The 22788-nt window shown below is 50.6% G+C and overlaps 1 protein-coding gene across 1 annotated transcript in view; it reads right to left on the bottom strand.

Moving 5' to 3' along the window:
* The window catches only part of C7H8orf74 (chromosome 7 C8orf74 homolog), a 31661-nt gene extending 20075 nt beyond the window's left edge, over positions 1-11586 (bottom strand). The window contains exons 1-2 of the mRNA XM_003805329.6: positions 11501-11586; positions 9438-9630 (exon numbers count right to left, since the gene is read on the bottom strand). Of these exons, the coding sequence (XP_003805377.1) occupies positions 9438-9630; positions 11501-11548 (241 nt within the window). The 5' untranslated portion in view covers positions 11549-11586. The remainder of the gene's footprint in view (positions 1-9437; positions 9631-11500) is intronic.
* Positions 11587-22788: the final 11202 nt, after the last annotated feature.

The following is a 22788-nucleotide window of genomic DNA, read 5'->3' as shown; positions in this document are numbered from 1 at the left end:
CTAGAATGATTCATGTGAAAGAGCTTTGGCAGAAGAGACAGGCTCTGCAGCCAGAAAGTCTCAAGGTTAATACTGGTTCTTCCCTCTATTGTGTGATGATTGGCAAGTTATCAAACCTCTCTGAACTTCAGTTGAGTTAGTGAAATGTGGACAACAGTACCCATCCACCCAAGACTGCCATGGGGATTAAATGAGATGATATGGGCAGAGGGCTCAGTGTGCCATGTGTATGGCTGAGATTATGATCATCATCCCCTTCCCTGGTCCTCCTGGAAGCACGGGGCTCCCGTCCTGCTGCAGTCACCTCCTGCCTAGCATCATGGGAAGGCCGGCTTCTTAGTGCGCAGGGATTTGGGCTCACTCTGGGCTTGCTGGAGAATGGGGCAGAACAGGGGCCAGCCGGCGGAAGGCTCAAAGAGGCAGCTTTCAGTGCAACAGCAGGAAGAATTGTCCAGAAGCACCAGCCGCTCACTGGCAGAGTAGGTCTCCTCTCCAGAAGTGAGGAGGCGTTCCCCATCAGTCTGACAGCTGAGGGCCTCAGATGCTCAGACACCGGAAAGACGGGATTCCTGGATGTCTGTCAGGTGGGGGTAGGATCCAGTGACCTCTGGGGCTCCTCTCCACTCTCATAAGCTGTGGGGATTTCCGTGGAGCTGACAGTCCCTGTAGCCACAGCTGGGTCACTGCCTGTGCATCTTGGCAAGCCCTGCAGCTGACTCGAGCTTGGTGAGGGGAGCCCTGACTTGGGGTCCTGGTCATTCTCATGGTCATCATCCCCCAGAGATGAAAGCGACTGGGCAGTCCCACAGTCTCAGGGACACAGTGCCATTCCCAGCCTGAGATGTGGCTACTCCATCCTCATAACTTGTCCCCTCTGATGCTGGGGGCTCCAAGGCTGACCAGTAAGTCCAGCTGATGGAGTAAGAACCTGAGAAGTCAGACGTGGGAAGGGGTCCTGAGAGAACGTGTACCATCTGCCCACACACAGGTGGCACATCCAGACCAGGACACCTTAGCCAAAGGGCACAACTCACCCTGCCAGCTAGGCCTGGGCCACTCACCATCCTGGAGCCTTCCTGCTGGGGCCAGGATCCCACCCTCTCCTGTGAGCAGCTCTGGGTGACCCAGTTAGGAAGTCAGCAGGTGTCTGACCTGGCTCATCCAGGTGTTGCTCTGTCTGCACTCCACAGCCCTGGCCCACTCGCCATGGGGGCTCTCCTGGGCTGCCTGCTTCTCAGGCCTTCCTGCACCCCTGGATGAGTGGATAGGTCCCCGTTGTCCAAATGAAAAGTCACTCAGCTGGGTGGATGCTGACCTGGGTTCAAATCCCGACACCACTCACTCGAGGTGCGGCCTTGGGCAAGTTACCCAATCTCTCCAGACCTCAGTGTCTTCATCTTTCAAATGGCACCTCCTAAGCCAGGTTGCAGTGACAATTACAGAAGCTGTGTTAAACGCCAAGCACATGACACACAAGGCCTCCCTCTGTGGGACGGATAGTCTCTTGCGGAAGGCAGGGAAAGGTTTCTATGGCCCCGTCTTGATTTCTGACCTACTTACTGACACCGGCTCACCCGAGGAGTGGTGACCTTGCTCAGTGTTACAGGCTGGACTGCTCACACCCTAGTTTACGTGTTGAGGTCCTAATCCCCAGTATGTCAGGACATACTTGGAAAGAGGGTCTTTATAGAGGCGATTAGGGTCAAATGAGATCATTAGGGCCAGCCTTCATCCAACAGGACTGCTGTCATCATAACAAGAGAAAATGTGGACACACACAGAGACGCCAGGGCACAGGTGCACAGAGGGAGACCACAAAAGGAAGTGGGGAGAAGGCGGATGTCCACAAGCCAAGGAGAGAGGCTTCGGGAGAAACCAGCCCTGCCAGGGCCTTGACCTTGGACTTCCAGCCTCCAGAACTATGAGGAAATAAATGTTTGTTGTTGAACCCACACAGTCCATGGTTCTGTGCAGCAACCCTGGTAAACTAATACTGCACGGAGGCATCTACAAAAGGAGAGCTGCTCGTTTGTCCCAAGAAATGCTCCTCTAAGATCTCAATCTAGGGCCGCTGTGGAGACTTCCACCATCCATCAATCACGAAGTCTCACTTAAAGGCCCCTCCAGGTCTCGCCTGAGGGGTGTCAGGTTCTGGTTGGGAAGGAGGGGTCCCTGGAGGCCTTTCCCAGGCTGCAGGGGCTGGCACCTTCTCTCTGCTTCAGGGGTCTTGAGAGGCTGGAGGCTCCCCGATGTGAGGGCGGGGTACTTCAGGGCTGCTGGGCAGACCGTGGGCATGGCCATGAGTGTCCCCACAAGAACTGTCATGCCAGGAGCTTGGAAGAGTCACTGCCTCCTGCCCGCCAAGGCTGCTGTGGGCAGGTGTCTGCCTTCCCATCCTAGGCTACCTGGGCAGCATTTCCTTTAGAACCAGGAGTGGCCATGGGTGGAACTGCAGATGCCAGGACCATGACGCTCTTCACCAGGCACTCACCCGGCTGCCCTGTGCCTCCACTGACCGGTCACAAGTCCCGCCTCCTGCCAGGCCTGGGATTGGCGGGCCTGGCCATATGCAAAGGTTCTTCCTGCTTCAGCTGTCTTGAAAGAGCGTCCAAGAGAGGCCGTGCCTGCCACGCGTGATGATGATGAAGGGCGGAGCCGCACAGAGGTCAGAGTGGTGGTGGGCTGGGGAGGTCGTGCAGGTGCCAGGTGGCCACAGGTGGGACACCTCCAGGCTCAGTTTCCTGCCAAGGGAAGCCTGAAGCAGGGGAGGCTGTCCCCACCTTCTCTGCCTCCTGTGCAGGCCTCCTGGGCACCCTAAATCTCTGCGGCTCCTCAAGGCCCCCACATCCCTCTCCTCTCCTGAGCCTCCCCAGGATTAGATAAGGCTGGCAAACTGTGCCCCCTTCCTGTGGTTTTCTCCCACCAGGACGTCCCAAGCTGGAAGACTCCCGCCCCTCTGTGCCACGGCTGGTGGCTTCACCCTTGACCCGGGGGAGATGGCTGGATGTGATCTGCCCAGAGCTTCCCAGAGGCTGGCCAAGAAGGCACAAGGAAAGGACTCCTTCTTCTGGCCTGGTGTGGAGAGCAGAACGTCCTGGAGAGGCGTTTGCCAGGCCAGAGCCAGCTGAAGCTTTTGAAGAAAGGGCCACCTTCCCTCCCTGCGCCAAGGCCTGATCGGACTGGGAGATAAACTGCACTGGCAGCTGTCCTGGCAGAGCTCTGAATCACTGCTGTGCAAACATGACCCTCCTTCACTGCGACTGCCAGCTTTGTTATCTAGAATGCAAACACAATGCAACCATCCTTAGCTCCAGATTAACAACAACAAAAACATCCCTGGAGAAGCCGCTTTCCAAGACGACTGAAAGCCCAGTGTGGATTTTAGCCAAAACAGACAGAGGACCCCCGCCCCTGCCCGGGCTGCCTGCACCCACATTCTGAGATGGGGACAATGCCAGGAGGCGGACAGGGTGGGATGCAAGGTGGAAAAGAGCTGGAATGTGCCAGGGACCTGACCTGCCACCTACGCCAGCTCTTTCTGCCCCTGGCCGCCTGGGCCCCCTCCTGAGGACAGCAAACAGCTTCCTGCTCTCTCGGTCTGGTAGGCAGCAAGGCTGGCACCCTTGTGTGCTCAGGGCCAAGCATGAGTGTGGGCAGCTGGTTAGAGTCCAGGTCAGAGGTGGTCTGGGCCTCGCTTCTGCTGGCCCATGCCTTGAAACTATCTGCAGGATGAAGGGAAGACAAGAAAGGGTGTAGACAGTGAGCACCCTGATGGCCCGCGTGCAGCTCCTTCTTGCCCTGAACCATGGCTGCAGAGGGTGGCACCTTCTGTCTGTTTGACGAGTCTTGGACATAGGTGGACGTGGATATGGGACCATCCTGTGTCCCCTCCAGGCATATGGTAGTGAACATTGATTAAGCACTTACTATGTGCTGGTCATCCTGCTGTGAGTGCTGCATGTCTGATTCATTTGCTCCTTCCTATAAGTAGGAACTGTTACTGCCCCCATTTGACAGAGGTGGAAATGGAGGCACAGAGAGGGAAACTATCGTTCTCAAGGCTATGCAGTGTAGTGACCGCAGTGGGATTTGAACTGAGACTTCTTGACTGCAGAGTTTGCTGTTTGCTGCCTCTCACATTGGCGGTGCTTGCAGTGTGGAAGGAGCGTCACTGGGGCAAGACCAGCCCCTCGCCGCCTCTGCACATCTTGAACTCTCTGTCTCCATGGGCATTGGGAATTGACTCATTTATTGGTTTATTCATTCACTGGTTTCTTCCTTCAACTCCTATTCTGTGCCATATGCATCGCTCAGCACTGGGGAGTCGGAGGGGACAAAGATGTACAGGGCGCAGACCCCTCTCTGGCAGCTCCAGCCTCTCCAGGCCAGGTCATCCTCACTCTCCAGCTGAGGACTCCAGGGAGGCCTGTGGTCTGAGTGGAGAGAGAAGGGGGACGGCCTGGTGAAGCAGGGCATGAGAAGGACGGACGAGGCAGTCATCACAGGAAAGGAGCCGGGCCAGGCACGCCTGCAGGGCCCAGAGAGGACGCAGCTGCAGAAACGCAGGTGTGAGGCACCCAGGCCGTGGCCGTGGCCATGGCCGTGGCCTGGAGAGAGAAGCTAAGCCCATGAGGCCCAACGCGGAGGGGCCAAGATCAGCTCTGGGTGATGCGATCCAAGGACGGGGAGAGGCTTAGTCAGGAGGGGAGTTTACCCAGGGCTGGAGGGCACAGGAGAGAATGGAGGATAGATAACAGCTGGTGACTCAGAGCCTATGGTCCAAACCTGCACAGTGCCACTTGGATGTCACCAGAGAAGATCAAGGTTAGGGCTGGGGTTGGGCAGAACTGGAGCAGAAACAACTGAGCAAAGCCGAGGGAGGAAAGGCCGTGATTTCCACGAGCGATACTGCAGGACTTCCTAGGCCGCTGCTGTCCGGGCGGGGCAGGCAGGAGACCTAAAGTTCCAGGTGGACAGTGGAACCCGGGAGGGTGCCTGAGACCCCTGCAAGCGGGTGTAACATAAAGGCCGACTCCAGTGCACGCTTTCAGGGCTTCCTCTATGCTGACCACCGTTCCAGGGCCATAAATGAACTCAACAAGCCTGTGAAGTGGATGCTGTTCTTGTCCCACATTTACAGACGAGTGACCTGAAGCACAGAGAGGTTGAGGGAATGGCCAAGGTCCCACAGCTAGGAAATGGCAAAACTGGGTCCCCAGAAACATGTAGGGCTTAGCCTGGGCCTGGAGGTGACGGCAGCATTTGTCAGTGAGGAGAACCCGGGAAGGAGGTGCAGCTGGAATTCTACCCTCGGCATCTGGGGGACTGCAGGCCTTGTTCACGCTCTCACGAGTGTCCCTGTGCAAGGCAGTAAGAACACAGGTGCTGACTAGGACGCCACCTGGGCCAGCCTCCTGGCTCAGGGACAGCAGGCACCATCCTGAACGGCACCGTGGTGAGCCGAGGTGCAGGAGGCCTGGCTGTCGTGGGGCTCTGCACCCTGGGGTGCTGCGGCTGCACTCCGCTGCCTACTCTCTCCCCACTGCAGGCAGCCTGGCATGGCTGTCAGGAGCCAGCTCTCCTGGTGGGTCAGTCACCCACTGGGCAGAACTGGGACAGTCTCATTTGTCTCCCATCTTGCTCCTGACTTCTGAAACAAATCTGCAGTTTGCTTTTTTTTTTTAATTACTTCCTGGTCCTGCCTCTGGTCCTGCCCCATCTCCTGCAGTGCAGGGTCACTGGGGCAGTGCAGGGGCTGAGGAGAAAGGGCCCTGGCACGTGTCTACTGGGCCTCGTCCTTGCTAGGGCCCATCTGAAGCGGGTGACCCTGGACTGTGCCAGGTTTCTGGATCACATCCTGCTCCCTCGAGTTCCCAGGTCCTTGTGTCTCCTAAAAATAAAGGTGCCACTCACTGGGCGCTTCCCAGGCACCGAGCACCATGCTGTGGGCTTTAAGGCACAGCCTCATTTGATCCTTCTAACAATCCCAGGTGGAGAGTGATCCTGCATCCCCATTTTTCTAGATGTGTCCACAGAGGCTCAGAAGGATGAGACTTGCCCTAGACCACGCACTCAGTAAAGGGCCAGGTAGGACCTGAATTTTCCCTCTGGACCCCCAGCCTCCTGATGTCTATTTTCAGGCAGTTTAATTTCAGGCATGGGAAGCCCACCTAAGAGCTTGTTTCAAGTCCATGTTTGTATTAACCATGCCTCGCACGCTTTCAGATGATACGAAAATGAGAGGAGGAACTCGTAAGGTGGATGGCCCAGGATTAAGGCTGAGCAGATTTCAGGAGGAAGGAAAGGAAGGCCAGTCTGAACGAGGTGGTATCCGTGGGGGTGACTGTGAGATCCTGCAGGTGTATTCGAAATCGCCATTGCACAAGGGCAGGATGGGGAAATGGTTAGGGGCTTTAGTGGACTGCCAGCCTGATGCCAATCGGTGTACCTGATGCTGATAAAGCCAGTGCACCCATCGGCTATATAAACAGGAGCATCATGACCAACACAGGGGAGGTGGTACATCCCTGACCACCTCACTGATTGCTGTGTTTGAATCCAGATGCCGTATATTAAGAATAATACTGGCAAACACAAGTCTCCTTGGATGAGGGCAGCAAGAGAGGGGGCAGAGGTTAGTTAGGAGGTGGTGGGGGTAGGGTCTATGGGAATGATGTCATATTAAAATAAAGAAAGAGGTGGTGTGGTATGGGTGGTAGTAAACACAGGCGTATTTGACTCATTATATACAGCATCTGAAGACTAAAATATGGTAAATAATGAACATATGTTAAATAAATAAAATGACATATATATGATTTATGGAAGCTCTAGATAAATGTATGTAGCAGAAATTTAGCTAGCATTTCAGTAAGTATTTGAGTTTTTAAAAAGAATAATGAAAGGTACTAGGATTTCTAGTCCAAATGGAAAGATGTACTTAGTCGCATTATATGAAGCCCAATAAATATGCTCAGCGCCCACACGCTGCCACGAATCTGGAAGACAGATTTGGAGAGGGGCGGAAGGCAGCTGTAGGCTAGATACAAGAAAGGACTTTCTAATGATGAGTGTGGTCATGTAAGGAATGAAGTGCAGGAGGAGGAGGGGTTCCCTGTTCCTTAGGGGGTGTCAGTAGAAGCTGGAAGAGCTTACTTGGCATCCAGGGGCTCCCTGCAGTCAGGGAGAGGAGTTTTCTGTGCACTCAGTTGGTGAGTCCATGAGACATAGCTGTGCTGTGTTGATAAGGCATGCTCCAACCAGAAGTGCCGAAAGCTCCAGGGCGCCCTAATCTTGGGTTGAAGTTGGGTTTGCATCATCATCGACTGTTTTCCAAGGGCTTGGCCTGTGGAGGCTCTGATGGGGACTTGAAAGAGTTCGCTTCCCACCTGCTTGCGGCTGACATTCCCCTTCCTGGTTGTCAGTATTTGTTCTGGCCACGAGCCCCTCCAGAGCTCAGACACTGGGATTGAACTCTGGTACCCACATGTGGCTGTGAGCAGTGGGGAGGCGGGGCCTTGAGGGATACCCTGAAGGCTCCTGTCCATGGGGCTAGGGATGGCAGGAGGGGGATGAGATGTCCTGAGAATCTCTGAGTCCAGCCTGTGAGTGATGCCGTGTCTCGCTCTAGCCTTTAGGCTGGGACCACTGGGTGGGAACGCACGCTGGCAGGAGAGAATTGGAAGAGAACCTGGCAGCCGAAGAGATTAAAGAAAGGCTGACCCAGGTGTGCCTAAGGCTGGGAGCACTGGATGCCTTCAAACAGAGGTGCCGTGGGACGTTCTGTGTGTCTGAAAAAGCACTCGCTGTTTGGTAAATCGATTGCAGAATGCAAGATTTGAAAGCAGTGGACCAATCAAGAGAGGGGGGTGGAAATGGTGCTGGCCCTGGGGATGGTCAGAAGTGGTGAGGTTAGAGAAGGACATTGAGGTGTTGCCAGCAGGACTGAGTGATGAGTTCTGGGTGCCTTAAGGATGGCGCCTTGTGTGTGAGAGACACAGCATCGTGCAGCCTGTGTGATTGGCAGCTACTGAGATTATGACCAAAAAGCCAGGGAAGACCTCTAATATACCTCACTTAAAAAAAATTATTATGCTTTTTTGGAAAATAATTTCAAAGCAAAATAAATTAAATGAAAATTTGCAACAATAGTAGAAAGAAACTCTTCCCAGTCCACTTAAAAGAAGTGCCCCACCCTACACACCCCACCGAAGCATCCTTTCATGTGTATCTCCTAAAGCAAGAACATTCATCATGACGACCCATCCGATCCAGACCCTCACCCTGAACATGTCACTACCACCCGGTCCCCAGACCACACTCTGGTTTCCACAGTTCTCCCAATAACCTCATTCATAGCAAAAAGACCCAGACAGGCCACAGGTCACGTGTGAAGACATCCCTTCACCTCTTTCAGTTTGGAAAGGTTTATCAGTCTTTCCTGGGCTCTTATGGCCTTTGAGTATTTGGAGCTGGCAGGAGAGCTACTTTGAGCCATGCTCCTAATTTGCTGTTTTCTCTTGATTAGATTCAGGCCATGAGTCTTTGTTGGAACCATCACAGGAGAATGCTGGCTTCTCACTGCGTCTGACCAGGCACACGGGATTCTGTGTGTGGCCTTTTACTGACAATGTCCACTTGGATCATTTGACTAAGGAGGCAGCTGTCAGCTTCTTCCCTGTAAGAGTATCCCTTTCTCTTTGTCACTACGAAGGATGTTGTGGGACAGGATCTTAGAAAGCATGGAAGTATCCCATTTCTCATCAAGCATCCGCCCACCACTTTCAGCACCCATGGATGGTTCTCAGTGGAATGAAGTATCACTGTGAGGGCAGCCCCAGAGAGCCTGCCCCATGTATTTGCTTAATGAATGAATCTGCACTTCATTGCCCAAGAGGTGGGTGGAGTGACCACAGCTCCTCATGCCACCAGGTCCTTTTCTCATGCAAGCCCTGCACAGGGCCAGGGAGTGGGCAATGCTGCCTCCATGCACCCACCTGACTGCATCCCCCATCTTTGCGTGAGCAAGCTCCAGGACTCCCCCGGCACCTGCAGCAAAGCCAGATCTCCTACCAGGAACAACGTGCAGCCCTTCAGGTCCATGAAGGGTTTTAAGTCAGGGAAGGTGACACATTTGATTTATGTTAAGCAAAACCAAACGAAAACAAAACAAAAGCAAACACCCTGGCTGTTGTGCAAACAGCTTGGAGTGGTTCAGATTTGCAGTCAGGCAGACCAGTGAAGACTCAGTGAGGATGTTTGGGAAGGCTGAGTGGAGACCTTATTTTCAAGCATGTGAGGAGGCCCAATGCCAGGGAAGGGCAGGAAGGGGCCCTGGCTCCTCCAAGGCTGCTGGGGCTGTGGACGGCAGGGGAGTCCTATGTGCACCCACCCCATCCCGCCAGCCCCTGCTGACTCCTGCCCTGGACACGCCATACCTTTGGTTTCCCTTAGCAGCTCTTCTGTGAACTTGACCACCTGGGCCACCTCCACCCATGGGAAGCCTTTGCCCACTGCAAAGATGATGCTCTCGTAGAGGGTGTCCAGCAGGATGCTCCTCCGGGAGTCTCTCTGTTCGTCAAACTCCTCCCAGTTCAGAAGCCTCCGCAGGCGCTCCCGACCTTGTGATCTCTGCAGGGAATGACATGGGAACTGCAGGGTATGATGTGGGGGTTGCAGGGCATGATACAGGGGCTACGGGGTGTGATATGGGGGCTATAGGGCGTGATATGGGGGCTGTGGGGTGTGATATGGGGGTTGCAGGGCATGATATGGGGGCTACAGGGTGTGATATGGGGGCTGCGTGGTGTGATATGGGGGTTGCAGGGCATGATATGGGGGCTACAGGGTGTGCTATGGGGGTTGCAGGGTATGATATGGGAGCTACAGGGTGTGATATGGGGGCTGCGGGGTGTGATATGGGGGTTGCAGAGCATGATATGGGGGCTACAGGGTGTGCTATGGGGGTTGCAGGGCATGATATGGGGGCTACAGGGTGTGATATGGGGGTTGCAGGGTGTGATATGGGGGCTGCAGGGTATGATATGAGGGTTGTGGGGTAAGATATGGGGTTGTGGGGCATGATATGAGGGCTGCAGGGTGTGATATGGGGGCTGCAGTGTGTGATATGGGGGCTGCAGGGTGTGATATGGGGGCTGCAGGGTATGATATGGGGGTTGCAGGGTATGATATGGGGGTTGCAGGGTATGACATGATGGTTGTGGGGTATGATATGGGGGTTGTGGGATATGATATGGGGGTCGGAGGGTATGATATGGGGCTGCAGGGTATGATATCGAGGTTGCAGGGTATGATATGGAGGCTGGAGAGTATGATATGGGGGTTGCAGGGTATAATATGGGGTTGAGGAGTTGAGAAGCCATCTCTACTGGGTAAGACCCTTTTGGGGTCCCCACAATGGTGCTCCAGAGCCCTGAAGAGTAACTAGGTATGTGGGTACGCCTGGGAAGAGCTGTGCTTTGGTTTCTGGGCAGCACTCCCTCCTCCTGGGACTTGCTCTTGTTCTAGGACTTTCTTTCCTCTGAGAGTTCTCATGCTGGCCACTGCAGCCCAGGTTTTGTGTACCTCCAGCAGGCCTCAGGTTCTGAAATACCATCCCTATCCCCCTGCCTAAAATAAAATTTGACTTTCCTGAGTCTACTCTTAACTGGCTGCAGTAGAGGCATTGATCTGACAATGAAATTTATACTACAGTGTAAGTGACTGACCAAGAAGGGGCTTGGTGAGGTAATGCTTTAGCAGAAGGAATGAGTCTTGCTTGGTGAAAATTCAGACACACGGGCAGGCCAAGAGGAAAAGGTAAACTTTTTTCCCTGCCTAGAAGTAAAAACCCATTTTACTTGAGAGTTCAGCTGGCCCTTCTGGAAAGTTCTTATAGGCTCCCAGCAGATGTAGGAGAAGCAAGTGCCACTTAAAGGAAGTGGCAAAAAAATGTTTGGGGTGCAGCAGAGACCCACCCACCACACGCAAGAGTGTTGCTTTCCTGGGGCAAGGGATCCTCTGGCTGGGAGGACCCCAAGGGACCCTGGAGGACCAATGGTGGCCTTAGTGACAGAGGGAGGCCTAGAGTCCTGTCCTCGGCCCCCAGAGACTCCTCTTCCACTGCCACCACTCTTCTGCCTAATCTAGACAGCACCCCCTAGAAAGCAGCAGAGCCTCCCCCAACACAGTCCCTGCACACAGTGGCTCACAGGACCCTCAGGGACCCAGAGGAGGCAGGCACAGTCCCTCAATTCCCTTCAGGCAGGATCCGCCCCTTCTGGGCCTGCATGTGGGCTTGAAAAACAGCCCACAAGGTCCAGGGGCTGGTAAGCCGTGGCCTGAAGTTTGGGCCCCACATCTCGTCACAGCCTCAGAGGTGCTGTGCTGAGCCGGGGTGGCTGCCCCAGGGTCTCCTGAAGAGGCGCTTCCAGTGCCCACCTCCCTATGTGCCCAGGATGAGCCAGTTTCTGTTTAAAAGCCACATTTTCTCTTCCTTCACCTGAAATTGGAAGACTTCTTTCACTCCCTGGGGTGTTAAGAGTGCCATGGCCCCTGCATCTGGTTGCCAGGAGACGGAGCCAGACTGACTCAGAGTTTCCGGAACTCTGGGGGTGGCCAGTGCCAGCTTTGTTAGGTCACGAATGGCTTCTCCCAGGCTTCTCTCCTCCCGGCCCCTCCTGCGATGCTCTGGGCCTGGTCACCTGCACCTGCTTAGGGACAGGAACCCCCCCTTGCCTCTCCCTCATAACCTGTTCTCCTTCAGGAAGTGAGCATTCTGAGGCTTCCCATAAACACACACACACACACTTGCACACACATAGACACATGCACACATGCAGGCACACACGTGTACTCACACGTGCACACACACATGCATGCGCGCACACACACATGCACACATGCTGCCCGTCATCCTCATGTTCTTCTGACTGTAGCCTCATGCCTCCTGCCTGCCGACAGGTCGGTGTGTCTGTCTCCACGGAAAGGACTGCCCGGACTTGCTGCCTCCACGTCCTCCCTGACTCCTCCTATTAGGGTCTGGCCTCCCCGACCTCCTCCACTGGCCAGTAGCATCCATGGCTCTGTTTCTGGTGTCATGACTTTGCTTTGGGGTAGAGCAAACAGTTCTTCAGGGGTGTCCCCAAGTGTAGTGCCCAAGCCCCTGAAGGCGGCGATTGGGAGGGGTTCGCTCCTTTTCTGGGCCAGCCTTGCTCTTCTCTGTCCTGGAAGTCACTGGCACCCACCGGTTGCCTGGGAGGCAAGTCCTTCCTTCCTCTGCCTCACTGCCCAGAGTCCCAGTGAGGAAAGCCTGGTCCTACTCGCCAGGGTTGGTGGGCAGCTGCCCAGGACCCCTGGCTCCCCAGGTCACCCCATTTCCCCAGGGGGTTGTCTTGGAAGAGGCTCTGGCCATCCTGAACCGTCATCCTCCTTCAGCCATGTGACTGCGTCAAGGCCCCGCCCACCTTCCTCCCGTCGTGATGGTGATATTTCAGGGCCCTCACTGCCCTTCCTGGCCACCTAGTCTTCGATGACTTTATCCAACCACGTGACTTCAATGTCCATCCACAGAAAATGACTCACACATTTACGCAGTGGCGGTGTTCACCCCTCCCCATCTTGGAGTGTGCGACTCACCACACGTCTCCCCAAAGAACGGATACCTGCCGACCTGTGCCGCCTGTGGGGTGTCCAGGGGTCCTCGGGGGCTTCTGAGTGTTTGGGGTGTGTCGCTGGCAGGAGTCCTGATCCAGGGTCAGAAGGGGGTCTCCATGTCCAGGCTCCTCTGGCAGAGGCTGTCCTGAATGCAGTGCTAGGTGTGTCCCCCAGGCTGACACCATGCCTCGGCCCTCAGGTGGAGCCCCTCACTCGAGTCCTTCCCAAGTCTGTGGCCCCGGGACCTCCCCAGGATGCAGCTGGGATGGGGCTCCATCTGGAGCCCCTTCTCATCCCGTGTCCTATCCTGCTCCATTTTCTCAGAGTCAGTATTAGTACAGCGCTTTTTGCTGCAATTGTCAGAGACTCAGCCTGACCTTAGGCCAAATGCGAATGTGCTGTCTCACATGACTGAGAAATCTCAGGTCTGCTTAAGGCAGGCAGGGGCCAGGTGCTGGCACGGCGCTGTCAGGAACGCCTCCCTGACCCCTGGTTCTGCTTGCCTGTTCTTCATCCATTCTCAGGGTCCTCCCTAAATGCACTTCTAAATCCCCCCACCTGGCCGACTCTTAATTGACACCACCAAACTCAGCCTCTACGAAAATTAGCTCTTCTGGAAAACCCTCCAGATCCCTCTTCAACCCTGGCTCATCAGGTGCCCTCCACTGCTCAAGCCATGCAGCGGCATGATCATGGCTCACTGCAGCCTCCAACTCTTGGCCTCAAGTGATCCTCCTGCCTCAGCCTCCCGAGTGTCTGGGACTACCGGTGAACACCCACCACGCCTGGATAATTATTCTTAATTTTTTTTTGTAGAGATGGGGTCTCACTATGTTGCCCAGGCTGGTCCCAAACTCCTTGGCCTCCTGAAGCTCTTGGATTACAGGTGTGAGCCACCACACCTGATGGACTGGACCTCATTCTTGACTCCTCACCCTCACTCCTTTCCAGCTGCCTTGAAGCTCTGGGAACTCTGCCTCCTAAACATTTATTGAGCCCATTCTCTTCTCTGAATCCCATTGCTACCCCAAGTAGAGTTCATTCCCATTTCTTGCCACCACTCCCCCACCCCCACACCTACACCATCCATTCTCCACACTGTTGCCAGAGGTAACTAAAAAAATAAATCTAATTATGGACTGGCATTGACAAGAGCACTTGCTAGGGTGCTGTTGTGCAGCATCGTTTTTCAGGAGGTGGTTACACTGGTGTATATATATGTCTCACTTAAGTTCTCTGAATTTTATGTATATTACACCTTCTCCCCTTTCTCTACACACACAAATACATGCATATATGAAATTAGACTATGTCAGTTTCTTGCATCCAAATCTTCCATGGCTGCTCATTCATAAGCCCCAAGGCCTTCATGTGGCTGTCCAGCCTCATGTGACCTTTTCTTCTCCGGCCCACACTGGCCTTGGCTTCACCCACGCTCCCTCCAGGACTTTGCCTGCTGCCCTCTCTCCCTGGAATGCTCTTTCTTCCTCTGCTCTTCTAGATAACTCTTTCTGGCTTTTCATGTCTCAAGTTAATCATCCCTTTCTCAAGGAAACCTTTCCTGAGTCCCTGTCACATGCTCTTGTAGCATTAAATGCACCCCCAGTAGCACTTTGCAGGTTGTAATTTTTTCATTTCATGTAGATGATTGTTCTAATCCTGCTTTCTCCTAGATTGTAAGACAAAGAGGGCATTTTGTTTCATTTATGACTGTGTTATTTGCCACTGTACATACCTGGCACATAGTAGGCACAATTGTGTGTTGCATGGCTGTGTTCATTTCTATCATGGCTCTTATGACATTGCACCTTGTGTATTGATTGAATGGTGGCTTCCCCCTCTAGCCTGCTGGTCCTGCAAGGGCATGGACAATGTCTTAGTCACCTCTGGAGCCCTGGTGCCCACTGCAGGCCTGGATGGTGGCTGGGACTCAGTACAAGTTTACTGGTGAATAATCAAAAGAATCACAAAGTGACATTGATGGCAAAAACTGGTTACGGACAGAGCCCACCTATGTTCTTGACTCATTTTGGCCGCATCCAGTGTTCTCTTGCTAAAGAAACATGAACATTCTCAAATCTCTTCTGAGAGCCATGCAAAAGCCACATGGCATGGCAGGCTTGAGCTTAATGGCATTTGTGGTATCTTTTCCCATTTATTGTGTGTGGGATGAATATTTGGATCTCAGTTTACCTATCCTAAAGGCCTGTTTGGTAATAAAAATGAAATAAAAGCCTCACAGAGTTACCAAACAACAGTGAAGAGTGTTTTTCGTTAGTAGATAGTTCTATTTCAAGAGCTTCAAATTCATTATGTCTTTTAATCCTTGCAACAGTTCTATAAGATGGATATAATTATTAACATTCCCATTTGATATAAGATGAAATTGAGCATAGAGGGATTAAATATCTTGTGCAAAAATCACATAATCTTAATAATTGGCCATGCTATCAACACTGCTGCAGGATTCAGGAGTTTTCCAGGTAGAGCCTGACATTTAGGCTTCTAGTTAGTACTAAAGCAGAGTTTACTTCACCACTTGCTTCAAGCTACAAGAATCACCTATACAATAGAGATTTTGACTATTCTTGGTTGCATGCAAGATTTGACCATTATTTTTCCCTTTTTATTCTCTATCATCATTATCATCGTCAGTATGGTTTTTATCATCTTCATTGTCATCATCATTGACCCCCTGCTAAGACATGAGCTTGGATGCTGGAAATATAAGAAGGTATATTGGTATGGTCACATCATCTAAAAGTATTCCATCTGGAAGGGAGCACATAGATCCTTTCGCCCAAGCCCTCGACTTTTCTAGATAACAGAACGAGGTTCAGAGAAGAAAAGAGGGCATCAGTAGTCAGATATCAAGGTCAGGATTCGAACTGAAGCCTCTGATCTGATATTAGTGCTCCTTCATCTGCATCATGTTACCTGCCTGGGATGGTCAGTTGTATGTGTCAATTTGGCTAGGCTGTAGTACCCAGGAATTTAATTAAACATGAATAAAGATGTTGCTGTGAAGGTATTTTACAGATGTGGTAAACATCTATAATGTGTTGACTTTAAATTAAGGAAATTGCTCACAGTATTGTGAGTAAGGCTGAAGTCTTGAGGCAGAAATGTTTCCTTTTCAGGAAACCTCAATTTTTGCCAGCCCTTCAACAGATTGGAGACGTTACAAAAATTGAGGTTTCCTGAAAAAAAATTTCTGCCTTTAAAGGAGGCCTTAAAAAAATTGAGGTTTCCTGAAAAAGAAACATTTCTGCCTCAAGATTGTTGCATCGACTACTCCCTGAGCTTCCAGCCTGCAAGCCTGCCCTACAGATTTTGGACTTGCCAGCTAATGTGACCATATGAGCCAATTCAATTCCTTAAAATAAATCTCCTAATTATCTGTTGTCTATCTATCTACCTACCTATCTATCATTTATCATCTGTCTACCTATCCATCATCTATCATCCATCTATATATCTGTTATCTACTCATCATCTATTATCTATCTACAGCCTATCTACCTATCTATCCATCAATTATCTATTATCTATTAATCATCTATCTATCATCTGTCTTTCATCTATGTATATCATCTATCTATCTAGCATCTAACATTCAATTAACTATTATCTATCAATTATCCATCTATCTATCAATTATCTATCCCTCAATTAACTACTATCTATCAATCATCTATCTTTCTACAATCTATCAATCTATCCATCCCACTGGGCTTTCTTCTCTGGAGAACCCTAGTTGATATACTGCCCTAAGTGACTTATATGGCATAAGTAACTTTTTGTTTACAAGTAACATTTTGTTTATAAATACAACATATTTAAATTTAAAGGAAATACATAAAATAATAAAAAAAATCCAAAAAACTATTTCTACCTACTAAGAATGACCAAGGAAAAGGTGAAAGCAGTCTAATAGGACAGTGGACAGATCAGCTGGGAGATGTCAGCTTATGGTATCAAGAGAACTTGAGTTTCTTTAGTGAAGATACAAAGAATGCTTATGTTCTCAAATATTTATTCTCTACTTTTGTCTTCCTAATGGACCCTGATATTTTGTGGAGAAGGGGCAGGTACAGCAATAGGGTCAGCCAAAAGCTGTCTTCCTCAGCCTCTATTTTGGCTAGGAGTGGTCCAATGATAAAATTTCTCCCAATATAAGCAGAACTTCTTAGGTGGAATATCAGGAGAGATTTATAGGAAGAGTATTCCCAGCTGGGACACACAGTTTTGCCTTTTTTTCTCCTTCTCTTCCTACCTAGGACATGGGCACTATGACTGAGGCCTCAGCAAACATTTAGGATCATAAGGGAAAAGACCAATCTAATCAGAGAGGACTTGCCCTTGACACCATGGGACACTGAGCCAATACCAGCAGTTACTATGCCTGGACTTCTCATCAGATGACAAAAACAAACCCTTTCATGTTTAAGTCACCACACTTAAGTCGTGGTACTCACAGCTCTAACATCTCCTAACTTATGACTATGGTACCAGGAGTGGGGTGCCATAAGTAAAAGAAGCTGATACTTGACAGGGACTGAATGAAGAAGGTAGGTAAAGAAAAATTAATATATCAAACATTACAGACTAAAAGCTAGTGACCTTGTGATGCATTTGAAAACATTCTTAAAAACTGTGTCACCTGCTGTACCTTGGATCATGTACCACACAGTAACCAAGGCTGTAGCATTGCAGAATATGGCAGGAAGAATTGAGATTGCTAGCAGTGAAGTTCAGAGACAGAGAAATAAATCTGAACTAGGGTGGGACAGTCTGCAAGCAGAAATAGATGGAAATACAGCCTTTCTTTCTTTCTTTCTTTCTTTCTTTCTTTCTTTCTCTCTTTCTCTTTCTCTCTTCTTTCTTTCTACAGGGTCTTGCTCTGTTGTCCAGGCTAGAGTGCAGTAGTGCAATTATGGCTTACTGCAGCCTGAACCTCCTGGGCTCAAGCAATTCTCCTGCCTCAGCCTTCCATGTACCTGGAACCACACAAGAATAACACCAAACCTGGCTGATATTTTTTAATTTTCTGTTTTTTGTAGAGATGAGGTCTCACTTTGTTGCTTAGGCTGGTCTGGAGCTCCTGGGCTCAAGTGATCCTCCCACCTCAGCCTCCCAAATTGTTGAAATTACAGGCATGAGCTACCACGCCTGGCCAAATACCACTTTTCTAGAAGACACATCCTCTACCTGTGATCTGTAATCTATATTGAATGAGATCACTGCAATTTTTGTTGTTCATATGTTTAAGATGATTTTTTAAAATTGTGACAAAATAAACATAGCATAAAATGTACCATTTAAACCATTTTACATGTACAGTATTATAGCATTAAATACATTCACATTGTTGTGCAACCAACACCATCACCCATCTTCAAAACTCTTTATTTTCCCAAACTGAAACTCTGTATGCATTGAACACTAACTCCCAGTTCTCTGGCAATCCCCATTTTACTTTTTGTCTGTATGAATTTGACTACACCAGGGACCTCATATAAGTGAGCGCTTGCAGTACTCACACATCATGCAGCATTTGTCCTTTTGTGACTGGCTTATTTCACTTAGTATAATGTCTTCAAGGTTCATCCATGCTGTGGCATGTGTCAGAATTGTCTCCTTTTTAAAGGTTGAATGATATTCCATTGTATGTATTTACCACATTATCCACCTCTCCATCAATGGACACTTGGGTTGCTTCCACCTTTTAGCTATTGTGCATAAGCTGCTATGAACCTAAGTGTCCAGATGAGAACACTACAATATGGAGTCCTGCAGGATCGATGCAACCCAAGTGCTTCTATACCCCAAATTAAACAATTTATAAGTAGTGATTTCAAAATAGCAGCCACAGTGGGATAAACGGCCTGTCTCATCAGACAAAGCAAGGGTCTCTTGGCAAAGACAGGCTTTAACCTTCTAGCTGGAGCTTATTGGTTTAGAAATTACCTCAAGTTGGTAGCTATATTTTAAGTGCCAGGGAATGGGGGATTGCACAGTGGCTATGTCCAATAAGTAAAAGACAAGTAGCTTCAGCCCTAAAAATTATGCCTGGATAAGATCTTTGGTTCCATGTGTTACTTGCATGAAATCAACTGGAAGCAATTACAACTAAAGTGAACTAAGTTTTGAGAAAACCATTTCACTATAGAAAACCCAACATGACCTGCAACATCCTTTAACTCTTAAATCTCTGAAACTATTTGAAAACCTCGAAACCCAAATGAATAAGAGGTAAGCTTTAAAAGCTGTGCATTTATAAAGAAGATTATCCTCCCAAACACTCTTCTGAGACAAAGCTAGGCAGACCAAGCTAGCTTAATAATAGACCAAGAGGAACCTTCCAGAGAAAAAGCAATGGAGGACTAATGCTTAAGGGAGATTCACCCGGAAGCTGGAGCAAAATCGGCCAGGTTGGTTTTAACCAAAGAATGTAATCCATTGCCAAGACAGAGATCCCTCATTATTTTTGTTCAAGAGTATTTGACAATTGTCATGGCCCAGTGACTGCTGAGTGTTTCCCATTATTCTCTGTTGTTGTTGTTGTTTTGTTGTGTTTTGTTTTTTTGAAATGGAGTCTGGCTCTGTCACTCAGGCTGGAGTGCAGTTGTGCGATCTCCACTCACTGCAACTTCTGCCTCTCGGGTTTAAGTGATTCTCCTGCCTCAGCCTCCCAAGTAGCTGGGATTACAGGCACCTGCCACAACGCCCATCTAATTTTTGTAGTTTTAGTAGAGATGGGGTTTTCGCCAGGCTGGTTTCAAACTCCTGACCTCACTTGATCCACCTGCCTTGGCCTCCCAAAGTGCTGGGATTACAGGTGTGAGCCACCACGCCTGGCCAGTTCTCTTTTCTCAAAGGAAGTTTTTACTACAGTTCCCTTCCTTTTCTGCCATTATGTGTGGGATGTGCTAGGGGCAAACTCTTCGAGTTTGACTGTTTATAACTTACAAGGACCACATCTAGACTTGATAGAGACGACAGCCTTCCCAGAGACCCTGTCTATCCCTTAGTGGAAGGGCCAATTGTAGGTGAATATGAAAAAGACGTTTATGGCTGAATGGTCACTCCAGGGGGTGGATTGTGGTGGACATTGCTTGTGATCTGTCCAGTATTATTCTCTCCTAGTCCTTTTACAAGAGAATTCCCATTTTTGGGGGGTGCCAACAGCAATGTACACTGTTAAAAAAAATGACATTTTGGTGCCTCCCTTGCAGATTGGATGAGTCATGTGACATGATCCTTGACAGCTTTTCTGGGCTTTGGGAAGCCCATTTACCTTTTATGCCTTTCTTTCCTCCAGCAGGGAATGTTTATCCATCCAGCAGGGATGATTGCTGGAGCTCTGGCAGTCATGTTGCAAGCACATGAATGGGCATCCCATCCCGGGGTCCCTGGTGAGAGCCAACGCTTGCTGCACCAGTCACTGATTCCTAACTCTTGGACTTTCTGTGATGTATGAGAAGGAGACACCCACATTTGAGTTAAGCTGCTGTTGCTTGCGCTTAGAATTCCACATAGCTGCACTAGGTGCTATAGGCTTGAATTGCTGAGGCTCAGGTTGGGTCAAATGAGGTTGTGAGGTGGACCAGGCAGCGAGGGGCTGTCGTTCACAGAAGTAAAGTGATTTGCCAGAGCCAGGAAGTGGGGGTGTTGAGGCCTCAGGATGTCTCCTTTTGTCACCCATGTGAGCTGCACCTCCTACTTCCTCTCAGGTCCCTGAGAAAGGGACAGTCAGGCCGTCATCTTGGGAGACTTTTCCAGGACGGGGGGTGGGTGGGAGCATGGGGGTGGGGGCTGGGAAGCTTTCTCATCAACATAAAAGGAACTCCATCAAGAACAATTCATCGTGATGAAACTCGAGTCTACCCCATGGTGGACAGTTTCTCAGAACATCAATTTGGGCTTGTGAGCTCGCAGCCTGTTAGACAGATTGGCAACATTCATTTCCCTGGGGAAGTAGCAGCCAGAACATAGGCCTTGCTCCCAGGTTACCATAAGCCCAGGCCCCTGGAGGTGGCAAGGGGAAGATAAACCGTCCAGAAAGGCCATTTTCAGGACACAGTCAACCTAAGCATGCTTCAAAGCAGTCGTTCATTCATTCATTCACTCAACAAATGTTTACTGAGCCCTTAACAGTAGCCACATTGCTAAGAGCATGAGCTACAGAGATGGCCTGTGAGGGCTTATATGATGCTGCCGTGACTTCCGGCACCATCTGGCGAGATCTGCTCTGCTGAATCCCCACTGCTGGGCTTTCCATGCCTCGGGCATGCTCCTCCTCACGTATTTGTGCCTTTTTCTTCTGTCCAGAATGCTGGTGCCTGCTTGGCCAGCTCACTTTGGCCAGGCCTTCATCTAATGTCACATCCTCGGATTGCATCCTCTGAGCATGCCTCTGCAACAGCTCCCCCTCCTTTCACCTCCCCACCCAGCTTCATCCTCCTCCCCGGCAGGTTACCCCTTACCTTGGACTGGTTTACTATGTGTCTGTCTTCCCCACTAGGATGTTACTTAGGACAGCAGGGGCCTGGCTTTCTCCCTGTGGGGACCTGTGCCCAGAGCAGTGCGTGGCATGGAGTTGACCCTTCCAATGTATTTGTTGAATGAAAGCACGCAGGTGGGGTGTCCAGAGCTCCCAGGACAGGGGAGGGGTACACCATGCCATCAGCCTGCACCTGGAATGTGAAGACAGAACCCTCAGGGGACTGGGATGGAGGAGAGGCGGGCCCTGACCCAGATGCGACCACTGGCTGCAAAAGGTGACTGCACCGGAGATAGAGCAGGACTAACTGAGGATTGAGGGTCCGGCAGAGAGAGAGGAGATGAGCTGCCTGGGGCCGGCTGGGGATCACTCTGCCCCGAGTCAGGGGAAGCGGGAGGGTGATGGGAGCAACCATGGGGCGGGCGAAGACGTGGGGGGTGGGGGGAGGTTGAGAAGAGCCATCCCTAGCACCACCCTAACTTTAGTGTGGGAAAGTGCAATGTGGAAGTGAGCTTTAGCACTGGGGCATGCCCCCTGGGGAGAGTCTTTTGTTTTTAATAGTTTCTTTTTAATAGCTTGTTTTAATAGCTTTGGTTTTTAGTTTGTTTTTAATAGCTTCTTTGGTTGTGGAAGGATGGCTGTGTGCGATTCCTGGAGCCAGTGCTGGCTCAGGGCTCTATGTAAGAAGAGGCGAGGCTTCAATATCTGGACAAAAGTAGCTTCTCCAGCTAGGAAGGAGGTAGAGAAATCACATGGACAGCCAACACCGTCTGCCACAGTGGCATCGACCTTCTGCCTGGGGATAAGGAAACGTTGGCTGGAAAAGATGTGGCAGGACACTAGATGGGTAGGAAAGGTGGAGGATTAGGGCTCTTCGTGAAGAGGTTGGAGGCAAGAGTGAAGTGGGGGCAGTAGGGAGTTCCAGGGGAGATGCCACCAGGACACTCCTTCATTCAAGGAGGGTTGAGGCCGAGGGCTTGGTGTGCAGGGCTGCATACAGGTCACCCTCAAAAGTCCTCCCTTGCAGGCCTGTGAGCTAACCCCAGCTGCCTTTCCTAACCCCAACAGATGATAGATGAGAAATTGGCCGCAGTAAACCAGACTTGGGTCTCACTAGGTGAAAGCATTAACCCCCAAATGCCCCCATGGATCTGCGGAGAGATGCCAAGTTCCCTATCCAGTAAGACGGGGCTGGAGCCTGTTTACCTGAATCTCTGAAAAGAGAGAGACCTCAGTCTGATTTTCACTTTACAAAGGAGAGCAGAGATGATGTCATTGTGGAGGTGGGGGCAGGGGTGGGTCTGCAGAGGTTTGGAAGTGCATCTGTAGAGAACAGGAGACCCGTGATTCCAAGAGTGGTCCTGCAGTACTCAGACCCACGTGGAAACTTAATTTCATCAAAGCCTGTCCTCTGTCTGCCTGGGAGGGCTGGCACACTGGCTGGAGGAGTTCCGGTCAAGGCCTCTCCTGGAGGGGAGGCTGTGGCTGGGAGGTCAGAGGCTGGGGAGGGTTGGTCTGAAGCAGCCTTTGGAAAGGAGGGAGTGATCTTGGGAGCCTGAGAGGTGAAAGGAAGAATTGGAGACCCCAGAACTTCAGCCCGTGAGAGCACTGCATGTTTATTTGGTATC

The sequence above is a fragment of the Pan paniscus genome, chromosome 7 (genome assembly GCF_029289425.2).
Source record: "Pan paniscus chromosome 7, NHGRI_mPanPan1-v2.0_pri, whole genome shotgun sequence".
Classification (NCBI taxonomy): Eukaryota; Metazoa; Chordata; class Mammalia; order Primates; family Hominidae; genus Pan; species Pan paniscus.
The sequence above is the reverse complement of the archived record's forward strand: the minus strand, read 5'-3'. Positions and strand labels throughout refer to the sequence as shown.